The following is a 20,691-nucleotide window of genomic DNA, read 5'->3' on the forward strand; positions in this document are numbered from 1 at the left end:
CTTATGAGGAATTGAATGTTTTTTGCTAGCCTCAGACTATCTATATTGTTTTTATTAGTGCATTATAGTTTTACATAATAGGGGGCTTCATTTTGACTTATTCATAGATGCATGTTCAGACTATATTTTTAAAATGCTTGTTTCTGCTCTATAGGTTTTTATTTATTTATTTTTGCTGCTGTTTTTGTTACTTCCTTAGCTATTAGGTGACATTTTTAATTATTTAAGTGTCCTTTCTGAAAGCAATATCTATATTCTGGCCCCACTTTCCTTTCCAGTTTTCTAATTTGTAGTTTCTTTTCTAGAACAAACTGAAAGAGAACCTCTATTTGGAGTAAAATAGGTGTTTTAGTTTGCTGATGTGATCATCTCTATATTGGCTATTTGAGATCATAAAAATGTGATCTATATAGTTGAGTCATTGCTATATATATGTAGCATATATATGTTGCGTGTATATATGTATATATATTCATATACCATTTTTTTAAAAAGGATTGTTATTTATGATAGGTGTCATATGTTAAGAAATCATTTGTTTTTTTATCTTTATAGTTTTGGTTGTGGGGATTGAGCCCAGGGCCTTGAGCATGCTAGGTGCAATATCACTGATTCCTCAGCCCCTCATGGCTTTTTTTTTTTGTATTTTGCGAAACAGGTAAGAACTCCCCCCCCCCAAAAAAAATCCTCAAACTACCAGCAAAAGCAAGTAAGTGATGTTTTCCAGATTATGTGGTCTACATCCATTTACATAGATTAGATGTTTGAATTTAATATGAAATATTCAGATATAAACATGGAGAATAATAATAAACATTTATTCATCCACTATCAGGTGTAAGAAATAAAACATTACCACTGTCCTGTATCTTGCTTTGTCCTGATCATATTCCCTTCTCTTCTAGATGTGCCACTGTGTTTGGTTTTGCCATGAATGTTTTTATTCCCTTCTGTTCTTTTCTCTAAGGAATATTTTCTTTGGGGCTGGGGTTGTGGATCAGCGGTGAGTGATTGCCTAGCACGTGTGAGGCATTGGGTTTGATCCTCAGCACCGCATAAAAATAAATAAATAAATAAAATAAAGGTATTGTGTTCATCTACAACTAAATTTTAAAAAAAGTTCTTTTAAATATTTATAAGCAATACTGTATATTTTTCTGCAGTTGCTTTTTGCTCAAGATAACTTATCTGGAGATAGTTTAGCCAACATAATGGACAATATCTGTTTAGTGCTTAACTATGTGTTAGGCACTGTGTTGAATTTTACGTGTATTATTGAATTATTTTCTTGCATTATAACTCAATTATTGAATTCTTTTTTCTTTTTTTAAATTTTTTTTTAGTTATACATGGATACAATATCTTCATTTATTTTTATGTTGTGCTGAGGATTGAATCTAGTGCCTCACATATGCGAGGCAAGCTCTCCACCACTGAGCCACAACCCCAGCCCCAATTATTTTTTCTTTTCTATTATAAATTATTTTGTATTTTGGTACTGGGGATTGAGCTCCCAGGGGTGCTTTCCTACTGAGCTACATCCCCAGACCATTTTATTTTGAGTTAGAGTCTTCCTAAATTGCTGAAGTTGTCCATGAACTTGGTGATCTTTCTGCCTCAGTTTCCTGAGTTGCTGGGATTACAGATGTGAGCCATGCCTGTTTTATTCTTCTTCTTTTTTTAATATTTAGTTGTAGTTGGATGTAATAACTTTATTTAATTATTTATTTTTCTATGTGGTGCTGAGGATCGAACCCAGTGCCTCACATGCTAGGCAAGCTCTCTACCACTGAGCCACAACCCCAGCCCCGTTTTATTCTTACTGAATTCTTGTAACAATCCTTTGAAATAGGTACTCTTCCCATTTGACAGATGAGAAAAGCAGAAGGTCTGAGAGTTTCAGTCATTTACTGAAGGATATAGAGCTAGCAAGTGGTGGAGCAGGGATTCAAGCCCAGGTGATTTTTACCAAAGGATTATCATGTTTAGCTGTCAGCACACATCACTTGTCTCAATTCTGAGTTTAAAAAACAAAATCAGCAACACTGAGAATTAGGAGTTTTTTTTGTACTTCTTTTGGTTTAAAATCTGACTTACAAGAATCTGTAAACAAGTGCTGTGGCACATACTTGTAATCCCAGCCACTTGGGATGCTGAGGCAGAAGGATGGGAAATTTGAGGCTAGCCTGTGTAATTTAGTGAGATCTTGTCTCTAAAAAATAAAGTGCTGGTGTGTAATTTAGTGGTAGAGGTCCCTTGTATCAAATTCCTAGCACCAAAACAAAGCAAAAACTATTTGTAGTATTTCTTTCAGTTTTAACTATTCATATTGGTTGCTGCGGAAATATCATTTGATAATTAAAGTGCTGTTTTAGACACAGTGGGCCAGTTATGCTATATATAGTATATATCCTGTGTTACCTTTATAAAATTTGAAAAATTCTGAATTCTGCCTTAAAGGTTTTTAGAGGAGAGATTGTAGACTTGTACTAGTCTGAAGAGCTCTTTCTAGAATTGGGATTTTGAGTTGTTGGGTTGATCCAAAAAGCAGTCAATTTCACAACAGAAAAAAGGTCATATATTAAACTAGCTTGGCCAGGACAAAAGTTGTCTTATAAATGTAAGGTTTTTTTGGTCATTGATCAGCAGTTTCTGTTTCTTTTTATCATAAGACTGGAATTTATGACCCTGTTTTTTTTCACTAGATTTTTGAGTTCTTAAGCCCTTACCAGTTCCTAGTACCTAGTGGAATGTCTGGCATTGACAAAAAGGCTCAGCAAACATTTGTTGAATTTTTTTCACTGTGACCAATATACCGAACACAACTTAGAGGAGAAAAGGTTTCAGTCAGTTCTTGCCTAACAATATGCCTATATCTTAATATACCACTACATATAACAAGATTTTTCAAGATTTTGTAGTAAAGTGTCATTTCACTAATGGTTAAAATAGACCTTTAAGCATGTTAGAACAATTATAACTCTCATTAGTCCCAGGTATATATTTTGTTTATAAGGGGTACTTGATCACTTAGCCACATTCCCTAGCTCTGTTTTGCATTTTATTTGGAGACTGGGTCTCAATTGCTTAGCACCTCGCTGTTGCTAAGGGTGGCTTTGAACTCGATATTCTCCTGTCTCAGCCTCCTGAGCCCCTGGGATTATAGGCATGCGCCACCATGCCTGGACAGGTATATATTTTATAACTTATCAGGACATACTTATTTAGTTGAAGGGATTTTAATGTTTACTTTTTTTTTTTTGTATTATGGATTTAACCAGGAGCACTCTACCATTGAACTTCATCCTAGCTCCTTTTAAAATTTTTTACTTTGAGAAAGGATATTACTACTGAGTAAAATTCCTTTGTGTATATATGCCACATTTTTTTTTTTTTTATCCATTCATCTAATGAAGGGCATCTAGGTTGGTTCCACAGTTAGCTATTGTGAATTGTGCTGCTGTAAACATTGATTTGGCTGTATCCCTGTAGTATGGTGATTTTAAGTCCTTTGGGTATAGACCGAGGAGTGGGATAGCTGGGTCAAATGGTGGTTCATTCCCAGATTTCCAAGGAATCTCCATCTTGCTTTCCATATTGGCTACACCAATTTGCAGTCCCACCAGCAGTGTATGAGTGTCCCTTTCCCCCCACATCCTTGCCAACATTTATTCATGGCATTTGCAGGTAAATGGGTAGCATTGGAGAAGATAATGCTAAGTGAAGTTAGCCAATTCCCCAAAAAAACAAATGCCGAATATTTTCTCTGATATAAGGAGGCTGATTCATAGTGGGGTAGGGAGGAGGAGCATGGGAGGAATGGACAAACTCTAGTTAGGGCAGAAGGGTGGGAGGGAAAAGAAAGGGGCAGGGGGTTAGCAAGGATGGTGGAATGTAATGGACATCATTATCCAAAGTGATGTATGAAGACAGGAATTGGTGTCAACATACTTTTTTTATACAACCAGAGATATGAAAAACTGCTGTATATGGGTAATAAGAATTGTAATGCATTCCGTTGTCATTTATTTAAAAATAAATAAATAAAAAGAAAAAAGAAAGGATATTACTAAATTGCTGATACTGGCCTTGAATTTGTAATCCTTCTACTCAGCCTCCTAAATTATTGGGATTACAGTGTGCATCATTGAGCCTGGCTTAATGTTTACTTTTTAAAGGACTTTAATTTGTAAATTAAGATATAGTTGTTTTTTTCTGGGTACAGTTATGAGTTCGAACAAATGTATGGATTTATGTAATCACAATTAGGACACACTATTCCACCATCTCAAAAAATGTTTTTCTTGTGGTTCCTTTTCAGTCACTGGTCATGTTTTTGTCATTATAATTTTGTCTTCCCAAAATTGTCATAGAAACCAGGAGTGGTTGTGCATGCCTCTAATCCTAGCTATTGAGAAGGCTGAGACAGGATGAGTACAGGCCAGTGTAGGCAACTTAGCAGGACCCTGTGTAAAAATAAGATAAGAAGAATTGGGGTTGTAGCTCTGTTGTAAAGTGCTTTCTTAGCCTACTCTACTACCTGGGTTCAGTTACCAGTACTGGGTGGGGGTTGGAGAATAGCTTATAAATGGAATCATTTATAATCATTGATAACTCCCCTGCTGCCACTACACCCACTGGGGATTGAATTCACTTAGCTGCATCCCCAGCCCTTTTTATTTTTTATTTTGAGACAGGGTCTTGCTAAATTGCCAAGCCTGGCCTGGAATTTGTGATCCTCCTGCCTCAGCTTCCTGGGTAGCTGGAATTATAAGTGTGCCATCACTACACCCCAGCAATGGTAACCTTTTAAGACGGTTGCTTTCAACATATCTGGGACTTATGCTATGGTATGCAGTAATAGAGTATTCCTTTTTTATTGCTAGATAGTTTCAATAAAGATTTACCACATTTTGTTTTTAGGTCTTAGCAGTTATGAACAGAGCTGTTCTAGACAGTTCATGTACAGGTTGTTGTGTGAACATTAAAGTTTTCATTTCTCCAGGATAAATTTCTGGATGTGGGTGATTTGGTAAGTATGTTTTAGTTTGTAAGAAGCTACCAACTTTTGTCTAGAGTGACAGTGCCATTTTGTGACCCACTATCCATGTCTGAGAGTTCTATTTGCTCTGCATAATCCTAACACTTGGTATTTAGCCATTGTAATAGTTATCTATGGGATCATATTGTGATTTTTTTTTTTTTTTTTGATACCAGGGATTAAACTTGGGCACTTGGCCGCTGAGCCACATTCCCAGCCCTACTTTGTATTTTATTTAGAGACAGGGTCTCACTGAGTTGCTTAGCACCTTGCTTTTGCTGAGTCTGGCTTTGAACTCACTAACCTCCTGCCTGAGTTGTGATTTTAATTTGCATTTTTCTGATGCCTCATATACTTGAGAATCTTTTCAAATGTGGTTATTTGCCATCCTTTCTTTCTTCAATGAAACATTTGAGTCTTTTACCCATTTTTAAAAACTGGGTTTGTTTGTTTGAACTGTGTTGCATTTTGAGAGTTCTTTTTATATTCTGGACTCAAGTCCTTGGTCAAATATGAGCTTCATCCCAGCCCTCTTTTTCTTTTATTTTTTAAAAAATATTTTTAGTGGGGCTGGGGATGTGGCTCAAGCGGTAAGCGCGTTTGCCTGGCATGCGTGCGGCCCGGGTTCGATCCTCAGCACCACATACAAAGAGGTTGTGCCTGCCGAAAACTAAAAAATAAATATTAAAAAAAATATTTTTAGTTGTAGATGGACACAATACCTTTATCTTATTTATTTATTTTTATGTAATGCTGAGGATCAAACCCAGTGCCTCCCACAGGCTAGGCAAGTGCTTCACCATTGAGCCACAACCCCAGCCCCCAGCCCTCTTCTTCTTAACAGTGTTTTTCATGGTGCAAAAGTTTGTAATTCTGATGAAGTCTAGTTTTTTCATTTTTTTTCCTTTTGTATTGTCGTGCCTTTGTTAGAACTCTGTCAGACCCTGGCGATCTATTTTTTTTCTGTGTCTTTTAAAAGTTTTATAGTTCTGTGTTTTCTCTTTGGATTCTATGATCCATTTTGAGATAATATTTCTATAGGATTTAGGGTGAAGTTCTTTTTATTGCAAATGAATGTTCAGTTGTGATATCCATTAAGTTGTTTGTAATATTACCTAATTACTGTTTATAGTGATATCCCTTTTTATTTCTGATACTGGGTGTTAATGGTTTGGATGTGAGGTGTTCCCTAAAAGCTCACATGTGAGACAATGCAAAAAGGTTCAGAGGAGAAATGATTGGGTTATAAGAATCTTAGCCCAATCAGTGAATTAATCCCCTGATATGGATTAACTGAGTGGTAATTGAAGTGGTAGGGTTTGGCTGGAGGAGGTGGGAATTGGGGCATGGCTTTGGGGTATATATTTGTATACCACAAGTGGAGACATCTCTGTCACTTTCTGTCACTTTCTGATCATCATGTGAACCACATCCCTCTGCCACACTCTTCTCCCATGATGTTCTGCCTCATCTCAAGCCCCAAGGAATGGGATCTAGCCTTCTGTGGACTAAGACCTCTGAAACTGAGAGCCCTCAAAATAAATATTTTCTCCTCTACAGTTGTTCTGGTTGGGTCTTTCAGCACAGCAACGAGAAAGCTGACTAAAACACTAGGGATTTCTGTTTCTCTTTTTTACAGTGTTGTCTGGCTGAAGTTTTTCAGTATTATTAAATTTTCTTTCTTTCTTTTTCTTTTTTTGGTACTGGGGATTGAACCCAGGGATGCTGAGCTACACTCCCAGCCCTTTTAAATTTTCATTTTGAGACAAGTTTTCATTAAGTTATTTAGGACCTTGCTTAATTGCTGAGTCAGACCTTGAATTTGGGATCCTCCTGCCTCAGCCTCCTGAGTTGCTGGAATTATAGGCATGCACCATTGCGTCTGCTTTGTTAGGTGCATTTTAACAGTTCAGTTATGTTTTTTGGTGAATTCATCCTTTTATCACACAATGGGAGGCTAGAGAAAGAAAGAGACAAAGGGAAGGGAAAAGAAAGTGATTTACCCAATACTTTGGGGATCGCAGCTCCACTGGTCAGAGAAAGTTTTTCTCTCCCAGTTTTTTTTAGGTGCCTGCGGTGGCTGTTACTGCCTTTGCTTTCTGCTGTAGCCACCACTGTTGTAGTATCCAGTAGGAGTGGCTGTGAAGGGAAGAGGAAAGGAAAAAACAAAAAGCCCAAAGAGAATTTACTCCATTGTCCTTGGTCTTCCTTTTCCTGCTCCTTGGGCCAGCAAGAGAGGGTTTTTCCTAGAGCTCCTTCTTTCTCTATCCAATGAGCATGGGTTTTGGGGTTGCTTTTGGATCCAGGCTGGTCAAAATTGGAGAAAAAAATGATGATTTCTTGCCAGTTAAGTGGAACTTAAAATTGTACTTTCTTCAATTGCTGTCATTTATTTACTTTCACAGTCTTCAAGTATTATGGTATGCATTTTATTCAGGACTTACAGTTGCATTTAGAGGGGAAGAAGGGGTGGAATGCATTGATTGCACCTTTTCTGGATCCAGAACTTGTTCAGGATTTTTTTGGTACCAGGGATTGAACTCAGGGACACTTAAGCACTGAGCCACATCTCTAGCCCTTTTTTGTATTTTATTTAGATACAGGGTTTCACTGAATTGCTTAGAATCTTGCTAAGTTGCCAAGGCTGGCTTTGAACTTGTTTTCCTCCTGTCTCAGCCTCCTGAACCACTGGGATTACAGGCATGCACAGAACTTGTTCAGTTTTGATGGTAGATTGTGTTTTGTATATATGCCCGAATTTTGCCATATTAACTAACCTGTTTTTCACCTTTGCCTATTGTTGTTTGGCGATCCATAAAGATATCAAGTGGTAGTAGTAACTGCTAAAGGAAAAAAAAGTACTGCTTTTCTCTAAAGTAGGAGCAGACTAGTATTGGAGGAAGAGTGCTGTTGGGGAATTAAGAGGTGAGTCAGGCCAGTAACTAACTCTGTGACCTTGTACAAGTAGTTAACAGTGTGGATCCTCCACTTCCTCCATAAACAGTTAGTGTCATGAACTGTACTTCTGTGATTCTTTGACTGATAGCTGAGAATTATTTTCCTCTCAGCTAGCTTAAACTCTTACGATTCTTTTCCTGTTGGATTATATGTTCTGGGACTAGATTTAAGCCTTTTCTAATTTTTTTTTTTTTTGGTAGAATCATTGAAGTCTTTGTAGAGAAGTAGAGAAATGTTATTTTTTTAGCAGAGAAAACTTTTTTTTTTTTTTATGGTGGTGCTGGAGATTGAAGCCAGGTGTCTTGCTCATGCTATGAAAGAGCTTTGCCAATGAGCAACACTACCATCTCTTTTTATTTTATTTTTGAGACAGGGTTTGTGTTAAGTTGCCCAGGCTGTCATCAGATTTGTATTCTTCCTGTCTCCCAAGTAGCTGGTATAACAAGGCATGCGTTTTAGTCAGCTTTTTTGCTGCTTTTACTAAAAGCTCCAACAAAAACAATGTTAGAGGAAGAAAAGTTTATTTTGGGGCTCATGGTTTCAGAGGTTCTCAGTTCATAGACAGCCAACTCCTTTCCTTGGGGTTCGTGATGAGGAACATTGTGTCTGAAGAGTGTGATAGAGGAAGCTCAAGAGAGCAAAATATATTCCTCAAAGGCATGACCCCAATGACCCACCTTTTTCAGTCATACCCTACCTGCCTTTAGTTACCACTCAATTAATCCCTATCAATGAATTAGTTCACTGATTGGTTACGGTTCTCATAACCCAATCATTTCACCTCTAAGCTTTCTTGCATTGTCTTACACATGAGCTCTTGGGTAACACCTCATATTCAAACCATAACAACATATGACAACATGCTTGATTCATTTTTCTTTTTTTTTTTGTGCTGGAGATTGAACACAGGGGTGCTTTACCACTGAGCTACATCCCCAGAACTCTGTCCCCTGCTTTATTATTTGTTTTGAGACAGGGTGTAGTTGCCCAGGCTGGCTTAGAAGTTGGGAACTTCCTTCCTTTGCCTCCCAAAACACTTGGATTATTTTTGTGCACCACATTGCTGGCTATTTTTATTTTCTTAACATTATTGAGGTATAAAATACATACAATAAAATATGCCTATTTAAATGTGAATTTTAGTTTATTGAATTCTGAGAAGTGCATATATGCATCACAAACATTTATGTCACTCCAAAAGGTTTCCTTCCATCCCTTCGAATCAGTCCCTATCCCTGCCCTAAGTCAGGTCATCATTGATCTCTTCTTCATTAGTATAGGTCATGTTTGTGTTTCTTAGAGTTTCATATAAATGAAACCATACAGTATGTACTCTCTTGTGCTTTCTTCTTTTGCTCAGCAGCATGTTTATATTGTGTATTGGTTTATTCTGAGAAGCTTTGTATTATGTGAACACACCATTGTCCATTCACCTGTATATAGACATTTGGCTTGTTTCCAGTTCTTGGAAATTATAAATGAAGCTTCATGGAGCAGATGAGTTTTGGAGAGTATATAATTTTCATTACTCATGTGTAAATTCTTCTCTTAGGTAAATACTGAGCAGATTTGCTGAATCATACGCTAAATGTATGTTTAACTTCATAAGAAACTATCAAACTATTTCCCAAAGTAGTTGAACCATTTTTATTCCTGTGAACAACTTCATTGATACTTGGTATGTCTAGTCTTAATTTTAGCTATTCTAATGGTATGGAGTGGTATCTCATTGTGATTTTAATTTTCCTTGCTAACTAATGATACTAAACATCTTTTTATGTGCTTATGGTTATTTGTGTATCTTTTTTTGGAAAAGTGTTTATTCAAATCTTTTATCCATTTAAAAATAATATTGTCTTATTGAGTTGTATAATTTATATATTCTGAATACAAATCCTTTATCAGAAATACATTGTGATTATTTTTTCTTCCTGTGGCTTATCTTATTTTCTTAATAGTGTCTTTTCAAGAGTGAAAGTTTTAAATTTTATAAAGTCGAGTTCATCGAGTTTTTCTTTAATTCCTTGTTGTGTGTGAACTCTGATTAACCTAAGTTCATAAAGATTTTTTCCTTTTTTCTCGAAGATTTTTAGTTTTTGCTTTGGCATTTAGTTATATCACCTATTTTTTTTTTTCAATTTTTTTAGTTGTTGATGGATTTTTATTTTATTTATTTATTTATATGTGGTGCTGAAACTCGAACCCAGTGCCTCACACATGCAAGGCATGCACTGTACCACTGAGCCACAACCCCAGCCCATATCATCTATTTTGAATTAATTTTTGTGTATTGTGTGAGGGTAGGATTGAGGTTAATTTTTACCCTAAATAGATATGTAGTACTATTTGTTAAAAGACTATTCTTTCTCTTGTGGAATAACTTTGGTTGTTTGTTGAAAATCAGTTGAGCATAATTGTGTGGGTCTATTCTTTTTTCTTTTTTTACTTATCAATGGACTTTTTAAATTTGTTTATATGTGGTGCTGAGAATTGAACCCAGTGCCTCTCACATGCTAGGCAAGTGCTCTATCACTGAGCTATGACTCCAACCCTGTGTGGGTGTATTATTATTTTTTTAAATATGTTTTTAGTTGTAGATGGACACAATATCTTTATTTTATTTTTATTTATTTTTTAATATGGCGCTGAAGAATGAATCCAGTGCCTCACGCATGTGAGGCAAGCACTCTACCATTGAGCTACAACCCCAGCCCTATGGGTCTATTCTTAAGCTTTCCATTTTGCTCCATTATTCTTTGTTTGTCCTTATGTTTAGTTCCACACTGTCTTGATAACTGTAGCTTTGTAGTATTTCTTGAATTTAGGCAGTATACATTCTCCATCTTTACCCTTCTCTCCCATAATTATTGGGCTGTTATGGGTCTATTATTTTTATTTTTAAAAGCTGTTTATGACACTAATAGTCATATCCTCTGAGGTTGGTCTATTATTATTTTCCTCATCTTGTTTTCCTAGTATATTCAGTGTTCTGAGATGATTACTGTTGGATAGATGATTACTGATTAATCTGAGAACTGGATTCTCTCTCCTAATTTCTCATATTTTGTTGAGTTGAACTATCACTGTGACTATATTCATCTGATACATTGTTGAGCTATGTTGAATTTAAAGCAGTTGAATAGAAAGTTTCTCTTTTATTAAGCTTAGGCATAGTATGTCTTTTCTTATTGCTTTAAAGATTGAGCAAAAATTTGTGTTGAATTAGTCCCTAAGATATTGGTATACTAGTGATGGACTTTACATATTGATGTTTCTAAGTCTTATTTTGCTTCATTTAACACTTTAAATTTTTGTTTGTAGCCTTTCCAGAAATTCACTTGGACGTTTAGCAGACTTTGCTTTGTTTAGCCAAACTAGATTGAGCAAACGTTGAATTCTTAAAAATCATTTAGAATTAAAAAAAAATCTTTTATTCTACTTTGTTATATATGACATCAGAATGCATTACAATTCATATTACACATAGAGCACAATTTTTCATATCTCTGGTTGTATACAAAATATATTCACACTATTCATGTCTTCATACAGGTACCTAGGGTAATGATGTCCATCTCATTCCACCATCTTTTTTATTCCTTTGCCCCCTCTCTTCTCCTCCTTTCCCTTTGCCCTATTTAGAGTTCATGTAACCTTTCCATGCTCCTCCTCCCAACCTCACTATGAATCAGCCTCCTCATATCAGAGAAAATACATTAGGCATTTGTTTTTTTGAGATTGGCTAATTTCACTTAGCATTGTATTCTCCAACTCCATCCATTTACCTGCAAATACCATGATTTTATTCTTCTTTTATTGCTGAGTAATATTCCATTGTGTGTGTGTGTGTGTGTGTGTGTATAGCATATTTATCCATTCATCTACTGAAGGGTATCTAGATTGGTTCCACAGTTTAGCTATTGTGAATTGTGCTACAATAAACATTGATGTGGCTGTGTCCCTGTAGTATGCTGTTTTTAAGTCCTTTGGGTATAGACCGAGGAGTGGGATAGCTGGGTCAAATGGTGGTTCCATTCCCAGTTTTCCAAGGAATCTCCATACCTTTTTCCATGAGGCTGCGCCATTTTGCAGTCCCACCACCAGTGTATGAGTGTGCCTTTTACCCCACATCCTCGCCAACACTTATTGTTGTTTGTATTATCATTTAGAATTTTTATATGAGAAGTTATACAGGTTGTTTTGGTAGCAAAAAATGTGAACATCTCTGTTTAATGTCTTTCCAAATCCAGAGGATGCCAGCCCCCATCAGATTGCGGGAGCTGATCCGGACCATCCGGACAGCCCGAACCCAAGCCGAAGAACGAGAAATGATCCAAAAAGAATGTGCTGCAATCCGGTCATCATTTAGAGAAGAAGACAATACATACCGGTGTCGAAATGTGGCAAAATTACTATATATGCACATGCTGGGCTACCCTGCTCACTTTGGACAGGTAGGATGGGTTGGGCCACATCTAGCAAGGATACACATCTTTGAATGACACCATAGCTCAGGGAATGTCAGTCTTTTTCTGGCAGGGAGGTACTTTTGATAGCCTTTTAGTTTCTACTATAATCATTTTGGCACTGAGGGTAAGATTGAAAGAGCAAGCTGCAGACCTGGAAAGTCTTGATATAGCTATCAATTATCCTTTCCAATGGGAATTGCTCTTTATGTGGATCAGAGAGTCTTTTGCTACCTTACTTAAAAATTGACTAGGATTAATCAGTGATTTGTGATTATTCTGCCAGAGGACCTGAACTATGAGGAGTATGTAAAAAGTATTTGTTAATGTTTTCTTAGTTATTTTCTCTGTGCATGATATTATATATAAAAACTCATGAAAATGTTTTTAAATAAAGAAATTAGTTGCCAAGTAGTAGCATTCAGTTTTGTTCTAATTACCACATGTCTGGATTGCTACAACTTCTTTGTGGGTCTGCTTGCTGATTCTCTCCTACACACAAATACATGTTATTTATTGTATCTATTCTGGGGTTTGAAGGTGATATTCTCAGTGATAAGAGCTTTCTTCATGTTTATATTGCGAAAGCATGATTGTCACAGAATGGAATAGTGAGTTGTTTTTTAAATGTCTTATTAGCACTGCTAAATTTTATTTAAGAATTATATGCTGTAGAGTCTTATTAGGGAACAAATGAAAAATTAAAAGAATGTACAACACTAGGAAGAAGGAGTATAATAACCACTTATGTTTCCTTTTTCCAAGATAACTTGTATTTAATTATCAGGAAAGATGATCATCAGCTTATTTTCCATTTAGCTCAACAGCTTCAATTGAAGAAGATCTCCTGCCCACAAGTTAAAACTACAAAGTACTGGGGTTGAATCTTATTAGACTGGCTTTGGTTAGTGTTATGTTCACCATAGGGGGTTGATTAGCCTCTTTAGAAATAAATGATTGAGGGGCTGGGGTTGTAACTTAACGGTGGAGTGCTTGCCTCACTCGCTTCACATATATGAGGTACTGGGTTTGATCCTTAGCACCACATAAAAATTTAAAAGTATTGTGTCCATCTCCAGCTAAAAGTATTTAAAAAAAAAAAAGAAGGAAATAAGTGATTGTGTGTGGGAGGAGAGCATTAGTTCGAGAAAGAAAATTTGAGTTGTTATATAATATTATATTATATATTATATAATATTATGTTATATATTATAATATTATATAAGAAGAAAGAACAACTGGATCAGAGAAAGGAAGCAGAAAAAAAGAACAGTTATCTCCTATAAATAATATTCATTTACATGTTTGATTTTGGACAGAATTAGTGTTATAGTAGCATTCTTCTTCACACTTGTCATAAACAGTTTTTAAAATGTAATTAATACCTTCTTTGATATAGATTTCATATTTCATTCTTACAGAGAGAGGAGTGTAATTAAAGTTCAAGGTTTTAAGTTGCAAGGTTTTACCACATCTGAATTTGATCCAGGTGGTTATCCATATAGTGCATGACATTATATAAAGCAAATGGTTGCCTATATATTCTTGATGGTTTATATATATATATTTTTGTAGAAACATTTGGTTAGATTTATAGAAATCTTACATATTAGGAATTGGACTATAAAAATCAAAGGTAATCTAGTAGGGGAAGACTTATTCTTCCACTCAGAAATAATTACTATTAACATCTTGGAAACAGTATATTTATATATTCTCTGTAGAGTTCTTGAAAGACAAACTCTTGAATCTTCAGATCTTATAAGAGTAGGTTTAAGACTTTGGAAAAGATTTCATTTTGTAGAACATGTATATTTTTAAATATTGGTTTCTATAACAGTGAAATAAAATATGCTTTCTAGGTCTGTCTGGATTGCATTTTGGGGTATTTTGGAACTTTAATTGTTTGATAAAATACTTAATTTTTAGTTAGAAAGTGACTATTCAAGGAAGCTGTGCTAAAATTTTGGTACAAAAATAAAGATTTTTCTGAGTAGGGATAGGAATGTTAAGTCTCTTAGCCTGTTTCATCTGGTTGAATAAGTTATTGCCCTATTCATATGAGTAATTTGGTACCCAATCTATCAAGAATTTTCTTTATAATATGCCTGTAAAAAGGTTAATGTCTAAATACCTTGCCTGCATGTATGAATAGCAATGCCATTTTTGTTTTATTGTGTATTTCAGACACCTTTTAATTGCATTTTATTTGTTAGATAGACTATTCTTTATGGTAGCTAGTAGCTATATGTTGCCATTGATCTCTTGAAATGTGGCTAGTTCAATTGAGGTGGATATTGAAGGAAAATAAATTCTGAGTACTTGATTCGGTTTTGGAAAACTTTATGTTTTAAACAACTTGAATATGTGATTATACTTAATCAATTGTAAGTTTTATGAAATCTAAATACAGTTCAAGTATTTCTGACAAAAATATGTACAAATTGAAATGTGCTGTAAGTGTAAAAGTACATGCTGTATTTAGAAGCCTTAGTATAAAAAAAGTGTAAAAAAATCTAATTTTATGGTGATTATATATTGAAGTGATATTTTAGGTATGTTGGTTAAATAAAATATATTATTAAAACTAATTTCACCTGTTTCTTTTTACTTTTTACTGCAGTATCTAGTATGATGCTGTCAGTAGGAATAAAATATGAACCATGTATAAATTTTAAAATGTCTAGTAGGCATACTTAAGAAATCTCATTTACATTTTATAGTAAAACCCATGGTTGAAATTGAAATTTAGAGTTTAAACTCATGCAGCTAGTAAATATTAGTGAGGGAATTAGAACTAGCCTCGCACAACACTAAAATGCACTCTTTGGGTTTAGTTCAGATCTAGAAACAGCTATTTCTGTTATTATGTATTTTAATTCTGCCTTGCTGTACAAAAGATTTGAGATAGCATAAATTACTAGTGTCTGTGAAAAAGAAAAAGAATAGTACAAGGTTAAGAGTTGGGAGTGAAGAATTCAAAACATAAGGCCAGTATAGGGCCTTTTGGTAGGGAAGCCAAGGCAAGAAAAGATACAATCAATTCTGTGGTGGTTTTGTCAGAATTGAAGAGCAAGACTGTAGGAACCAGACTGCATGGATATGAATTCTGGCTCTGTTATTTTTCTGTCTGTATGACTTTGAGCAAGATCTTTAACCTTTCTGTGTTGTAATTTCCTCGTCTGTGAAATGGAGACAGTTCTAATGCCTACTTCATAGGGTTGTTATGAAGATTAAGAGTTACTCAATTTTTTAAAAAAATTTTTTAAACAATATCTTTATTTTGCTTATTTATTTTTTTGTGGTGCTGAGGATTGAACCCAGTGCCTCACATGTGAGAGGCAAGTGCTCTGCCACTGAGCCACAACCCCAGCCCGAGAGTTACTCAATGTTTGACAGTTACATTTTGTACATAAAAAACCTTTAAATGTTACCCATTTTATGATTTTTTATTCCAAGGATAGCAAACAAAGCTTTTCAAAGCACTGAAATCTAAAAGATTTTCTTATAAAAGATCTTTTATTTTAGGCATATCTTAGTAATATCAGAAGTAGCATCTTTATAGGGCTTGGTTTTATATACCTATAATCGTAGATGCTCCAGAGGCTGAGGCAGGAGATCTGTGAGTTTGAGGCCAGCCTGGGGAATTCAGCCAGATCCTATCTCAAAATAAAAAATAAAAATTATAAAAAAGGGCTGGTGATGTAGCTCAGTAGTAGAGCGCTTGTCTAGCATGCTCAAGATCCTGGGTTCAGTCCCCATTATTGACTGGAAGTTGGGGGAGAAGGAGGTAGTATTCTCAACATCATTATAACAGAGGCAATAATAGATTTCTAATAGGATGTGTACTCTTCGATGTGTCTGGACCAAACACAATCCAGAAATAAAGTTGAGCTAGGTAGATTGTAGGAGTAGAAAACTGGTGGCACAGTGGCCGAATTATTCCATATATGTGTTTTGTTGGTCTTGCATAGTCTTTAAAAGTGTTTTGAATTTACTAATATGTAAACTAAATTAAGGAAATTCTCATAGAATCTGGGTTTGTAGTATCTCTTAGAAAAATGAAAAGATTGTCTGGATCCACATTTCCACATGGCAGCAGTAGGCCGCTTACAGGTTGGGCAGCATTCTGTTCTTCCTGGTTCCAACCTGGCCTGCTGTCCCTTATTACTTGTGTATAAGAGTTATCTCTTCCATTAATGTAGTATAGCACTCCACTTCTTTAGGTTTTTTGAAACTTTATACAATATTCTACATAAAGTCTTATGTGTCTTTGGAGAAATTTATTCATAGGTTATACAGAGCTCTTGTTACCATTGCTATGAGTGTTCTTAAAAATTTTATTAATCATGTTCTAGATATATAACAATGTAATTGATTTTTATATAGTGAGTACTTGGTTCTAAGAGTTTCTGTAGATTTCATTTTTTTCCATTTTGTCAATATTATTATTTGTAAGCAGTGACAGTTCTCTTTCTTCCTTGTCTATCATTATATATTTTCTTCAAAAAAAAAAAGAAAGGAATTTTTTTTTTGGGGGGGACACATTGACTTTATTTTATTTATTTGTTAAAACCTTAAAACAAATGCTCTACATATTATGATTAAATCACAAAAAGGAATTTTTTTCCTAAATATTTTTATTTGTTGTTGATGGACCCTTATTTTATTTATTTATATGCAGTGCTGAGACTTGAACCCGGTGCCTCGCAGATGCTAGGCAAGCACTCTGCCACTGAGCTACAACCCCAGCCCCAGCACACAAAGGAATTTGATGTTGAATTTTATCAAATGCTATTTTTTTGTTGTTGAAATAATTTTTCATGGGTTTTCTTCTTTTAACCTGTTAGTGTAGTGAATTACATTAATAGATATTAATTGTGTAGTCTCCTTTGTATGTCTGAAATAATCTTTAATTGGTCATGATGGTTTCTTTTCTTTTATATTGCTAGATTTATCTTACTAATATTTTATATACTAAGAAAAGTACTTAAGCCCATTTTGTCCCTTAGAAAGGCCTAGAAACAATGACCAAGCCAGGGGTGGTCATTGGACCACCCTGGAATCCCAGCAGCTCATTAGTCTCAGACAGGAGGATTGTGAGTTCCAAGTTAGCCTCAGTAACTTGACGATGCACTAATCAATTGGCTCAGGGAGACCCTGTTTCTAAATAAAATATAAAAAAGGGTTAGAGATGTGTCTCGGTGCTGGTCAGATCCCAAAATCAGAGTAGAGAATATATAAAATAAGTGTGAACCATTTGAGTATGCCAGGAAGCAAGAAAGATTACAAAGGTAGTGCTAAAATGCCAAAATGTTTCAGTTGATTCCAGAAGATACTGTCATGCCCCAAAATGAGATAATTTGACCATTACTAAGAATAATATAATGTAATTGATTAAAACTAAGCAGGTTTGTTTTTTTGTGTTACTAGGAATTGAAATCAGGGGTACTTGACCACTGAGCTATATCCCTAGCACTTTGTATTTTTTATTTTGAGCAGAGTCTCACTAAGTTGCCCAGGTTGGCCTCAAACATGCAATTTTCCTGCCTCAGCCTGCCTAGTAGCTAGGGTTGTAGGTGTGTGTGTCTTCACATGTTTGTCCTTTCCCTCCCTCTCTCCTTCCTTCCTCTCTCTCTTTCTCTGCCCCCTACCCCCTTTCTTTCTTTCTTCCTTTCTTGTGCCTGAGCATCAAATCCAGGGTTTCTTGCATACTGAGCATATGCTCTACCATTAAGCTATACCTCCAACCCTAAGCAAGTTCGTATCTATGAGGTGAGATCATAATAATATTTAAACAAAAATTTTAAAATTGGTTATCTTTGAAGGTATGGTGTAACTCATTATTTTGAAAACTTATTAACAGATGGAAAGAAACATTTATCTTGACTTTTCTTACCAGTGTTTCTTCTGAAGGAAGTATTGGTAACTCAGTGTTATACATAGAGGAGTTGCTTCTTAGAGTAGTAGTTCAGCTAATAAAGGAAGGAGTGAATGAATTAAAATATTGTCATTTTGCAACACCTAGTCCTCATTGGTGCTGCTGTATTTGAGAAAGAGCACTACTAGATGTAATTATATGCGTGCTGATGAAAGTTCATGCCACCTCCTGTAAAGAGGTATATATTTTTTACAAAATCAAACAAAAAAACTAAAAATTGAAAAACCTGCGTCTGATCAAGCCTCCTTAGGTTTATAACTGAAAGAAATTCTTGTCTGGTATGCAGAGAGACATGTATATGAGTGTTTATGGCAGCTTTCTTTCTTCCTTTCTTTCTTTTATCAGGGATTGAATATAGGGGCACTTAACTACTGAGCCATATCCCCAGCCCTTTTTTGTATTTCATTTAGAGACAGGGTCTCACTGAGTTGCTTAGGTAGGGCCTCGCTTTTGCTGAGGCTAGTTTTGAACTCCTGTTCTTCCCATCTTAGCCTCCCAAGCCGCTGGGATTACAGGCGTGTGCCACCTCACCCAGCTAACATTGTTTCTTAATAGTGAAAAATTGAAAACCATCTACTTGTCTAAAAGCAAATAGTTTATGTTCACAAGTGGGATACTTGCTCTCTATGTCAAGGAATATAGCTGAATTAGAGCTTCTTGTATTGGAATAATACTCAAAAAAAGTTGAATGAAAAGAGCAGGAATACAATATGATAGTTATGTGCAGTTTAAAACATCCAAAACCGATTGTCTCCACATGTATAGTAAGAACACAAGGTATTATCAGTCGTGAACAGCTATAAGGGGATTTGGATACTTCTGGGTTAGAAAGGAAATGGAACTAAGGCACGGTCTGCAAAAGATTTCAATTGAATTTGTAATAATTTTTTAAAAATAAATTGGGTAAAATTTTAAGCTTTGATAAGGCTGGTAGGTGAGTCGGCGGGTGTTATGTGATTTTGGTGTAGAATATTTTATAAATTTTCTGAAGAGAAAAAAATGGGATCCAGCAGGAGTGTTAGTTTAGGGGGATTTTTTTCCCCCTTTCTAGAAGAATGAAACAGCAGGGGATAATCCACATAGATCTTACATTGCCACGCTGTATAGTGGTAAAACAGTTATAACAAGTTTGTTTTTCAAAAGTGTGTATATGTCCGTATAAACTAGAAAGTTATTTCTGAATATTAAAGGTAAAGTAAAAGCTTTTGAAAAGATCTAACCAGTCACTTGTAGATTGTTTACATCATAAAGCTCCATTGTTAAATTTAAAAGCAAATGCAGATGTGCATTTGACCTTGTGTGAAATTTCTAATAGCTAACAGAATGGGTACAGCACCCCCCCAACAGATTAAACATTGATAAAAGGCAACATTTGTACTTTGGGAAAATTTAACAAGGCCAGAAACCTTTAAAAGTTCTTTTTCTAAAAATTGATTTGAGATTAAAAAAAATTAGAACATGCAAAATTATCTAGGAAAAAAATGTAAAAATTAAATCGTCAGTCTCTATCTTAAATCTACTCCATTAGAATTTCCTGGGAGTGACATATGTTCCAAAACTCTCAGATGGGGTGGGAGGGAAAAGGAGGGGTCAGGGGATTAGCAAGGATGGTGGAATATGATGGACATTATTATACAAAGTACATGTATGAAGACTTGAATTAGGTGTCAACATACTTTATATACAAACAGAGATACAAAAATTGTGGTATATATGTGTATTAAGAATTGTAATGCCAAAACCCCCCAAAACAAAGTACATGTGTAAAGGAAAAAACAAAACAAAGCATAGCTTTACGTTAGATTAGGTAGAGGGAAGTGAAAGGAGGGGAAGGCAGGGGATGTGGGGATAAGAAAGATAGTAGAATGAAACAGACATTATTACTTTATATATGTGACTGTATGACCAATATGATTCCACAATATGTATAACTCAGAAAAATGAGAAATTATATCCTATCTATGTATGATATATCAAAGTATATAAGTGCATTCTACTGTCATGTATAACTAATTAAAACAAATAAAAAATTTTAAAAAGTAAATGGAAAGATGGATCATGGAAACAAACAAATAAACAAACAAACAAAACCCCAAAAACCTCTTGCAGGTGATTCTGAGCAGTCTGGTTTGGGAACCACTTCTAAGCCCTTTTGTTCCCAAAGGGGCTGATAGCTTTAGTCTCTTAGGCTTATTGCTAGTGGCTGACTTGTCTTGTTTCTGCTGAATAGAATTCTGAGGCCACTTCAAGGCTTGCCTGCAAAAAATGAGTGACTTTTTTTCTTT

General features: G+C 35.3%; 1 protein-coding gene across 1 annotated transcript in view; it reads left to right on the top strand.

Annotated features, from left to right (window-relative positions):
- The window catches only part of Ap1g1 (adaptor related protein complex 1 subunit gamma 1), a 79,248-nt gene that overhangs the window by 14,813 nt on the left and 43,744 nt on the right, over positions 1 to 20,691 (top strand). Inside the window, exon 2 of the mRNA XM_046434495.2 lies at positions 12,250 to 12,453. Within this exon, the coding sequence (XP_046290451.1) occupies positions 12,253 to 12,453 (201 nt within the window). The 5' untranslated portion in view covers positions 12,250 to 12,252. The remainder of the gene's footprint in view (positions 1 to 12,249; positions 12,454 to 20,691) is intronic.

This window comes from Marmota monax, unplaced genomic scaffold (assembly GCF_021218885.2).
Source record: "Marmota monax isolate L192 unplaced genomic scaffold, Marmota_monax_Labrador192_F-V1.1 WCK01_AAM20220418_F8-fsc00024, whole genome shotgun sequence".
Classification (NCBI taxonomy): Eukaryota; Metazoa; Chordata; class Mammalia; order Rodentia; family Sciuridae; genus Marmota; species Marmota monax.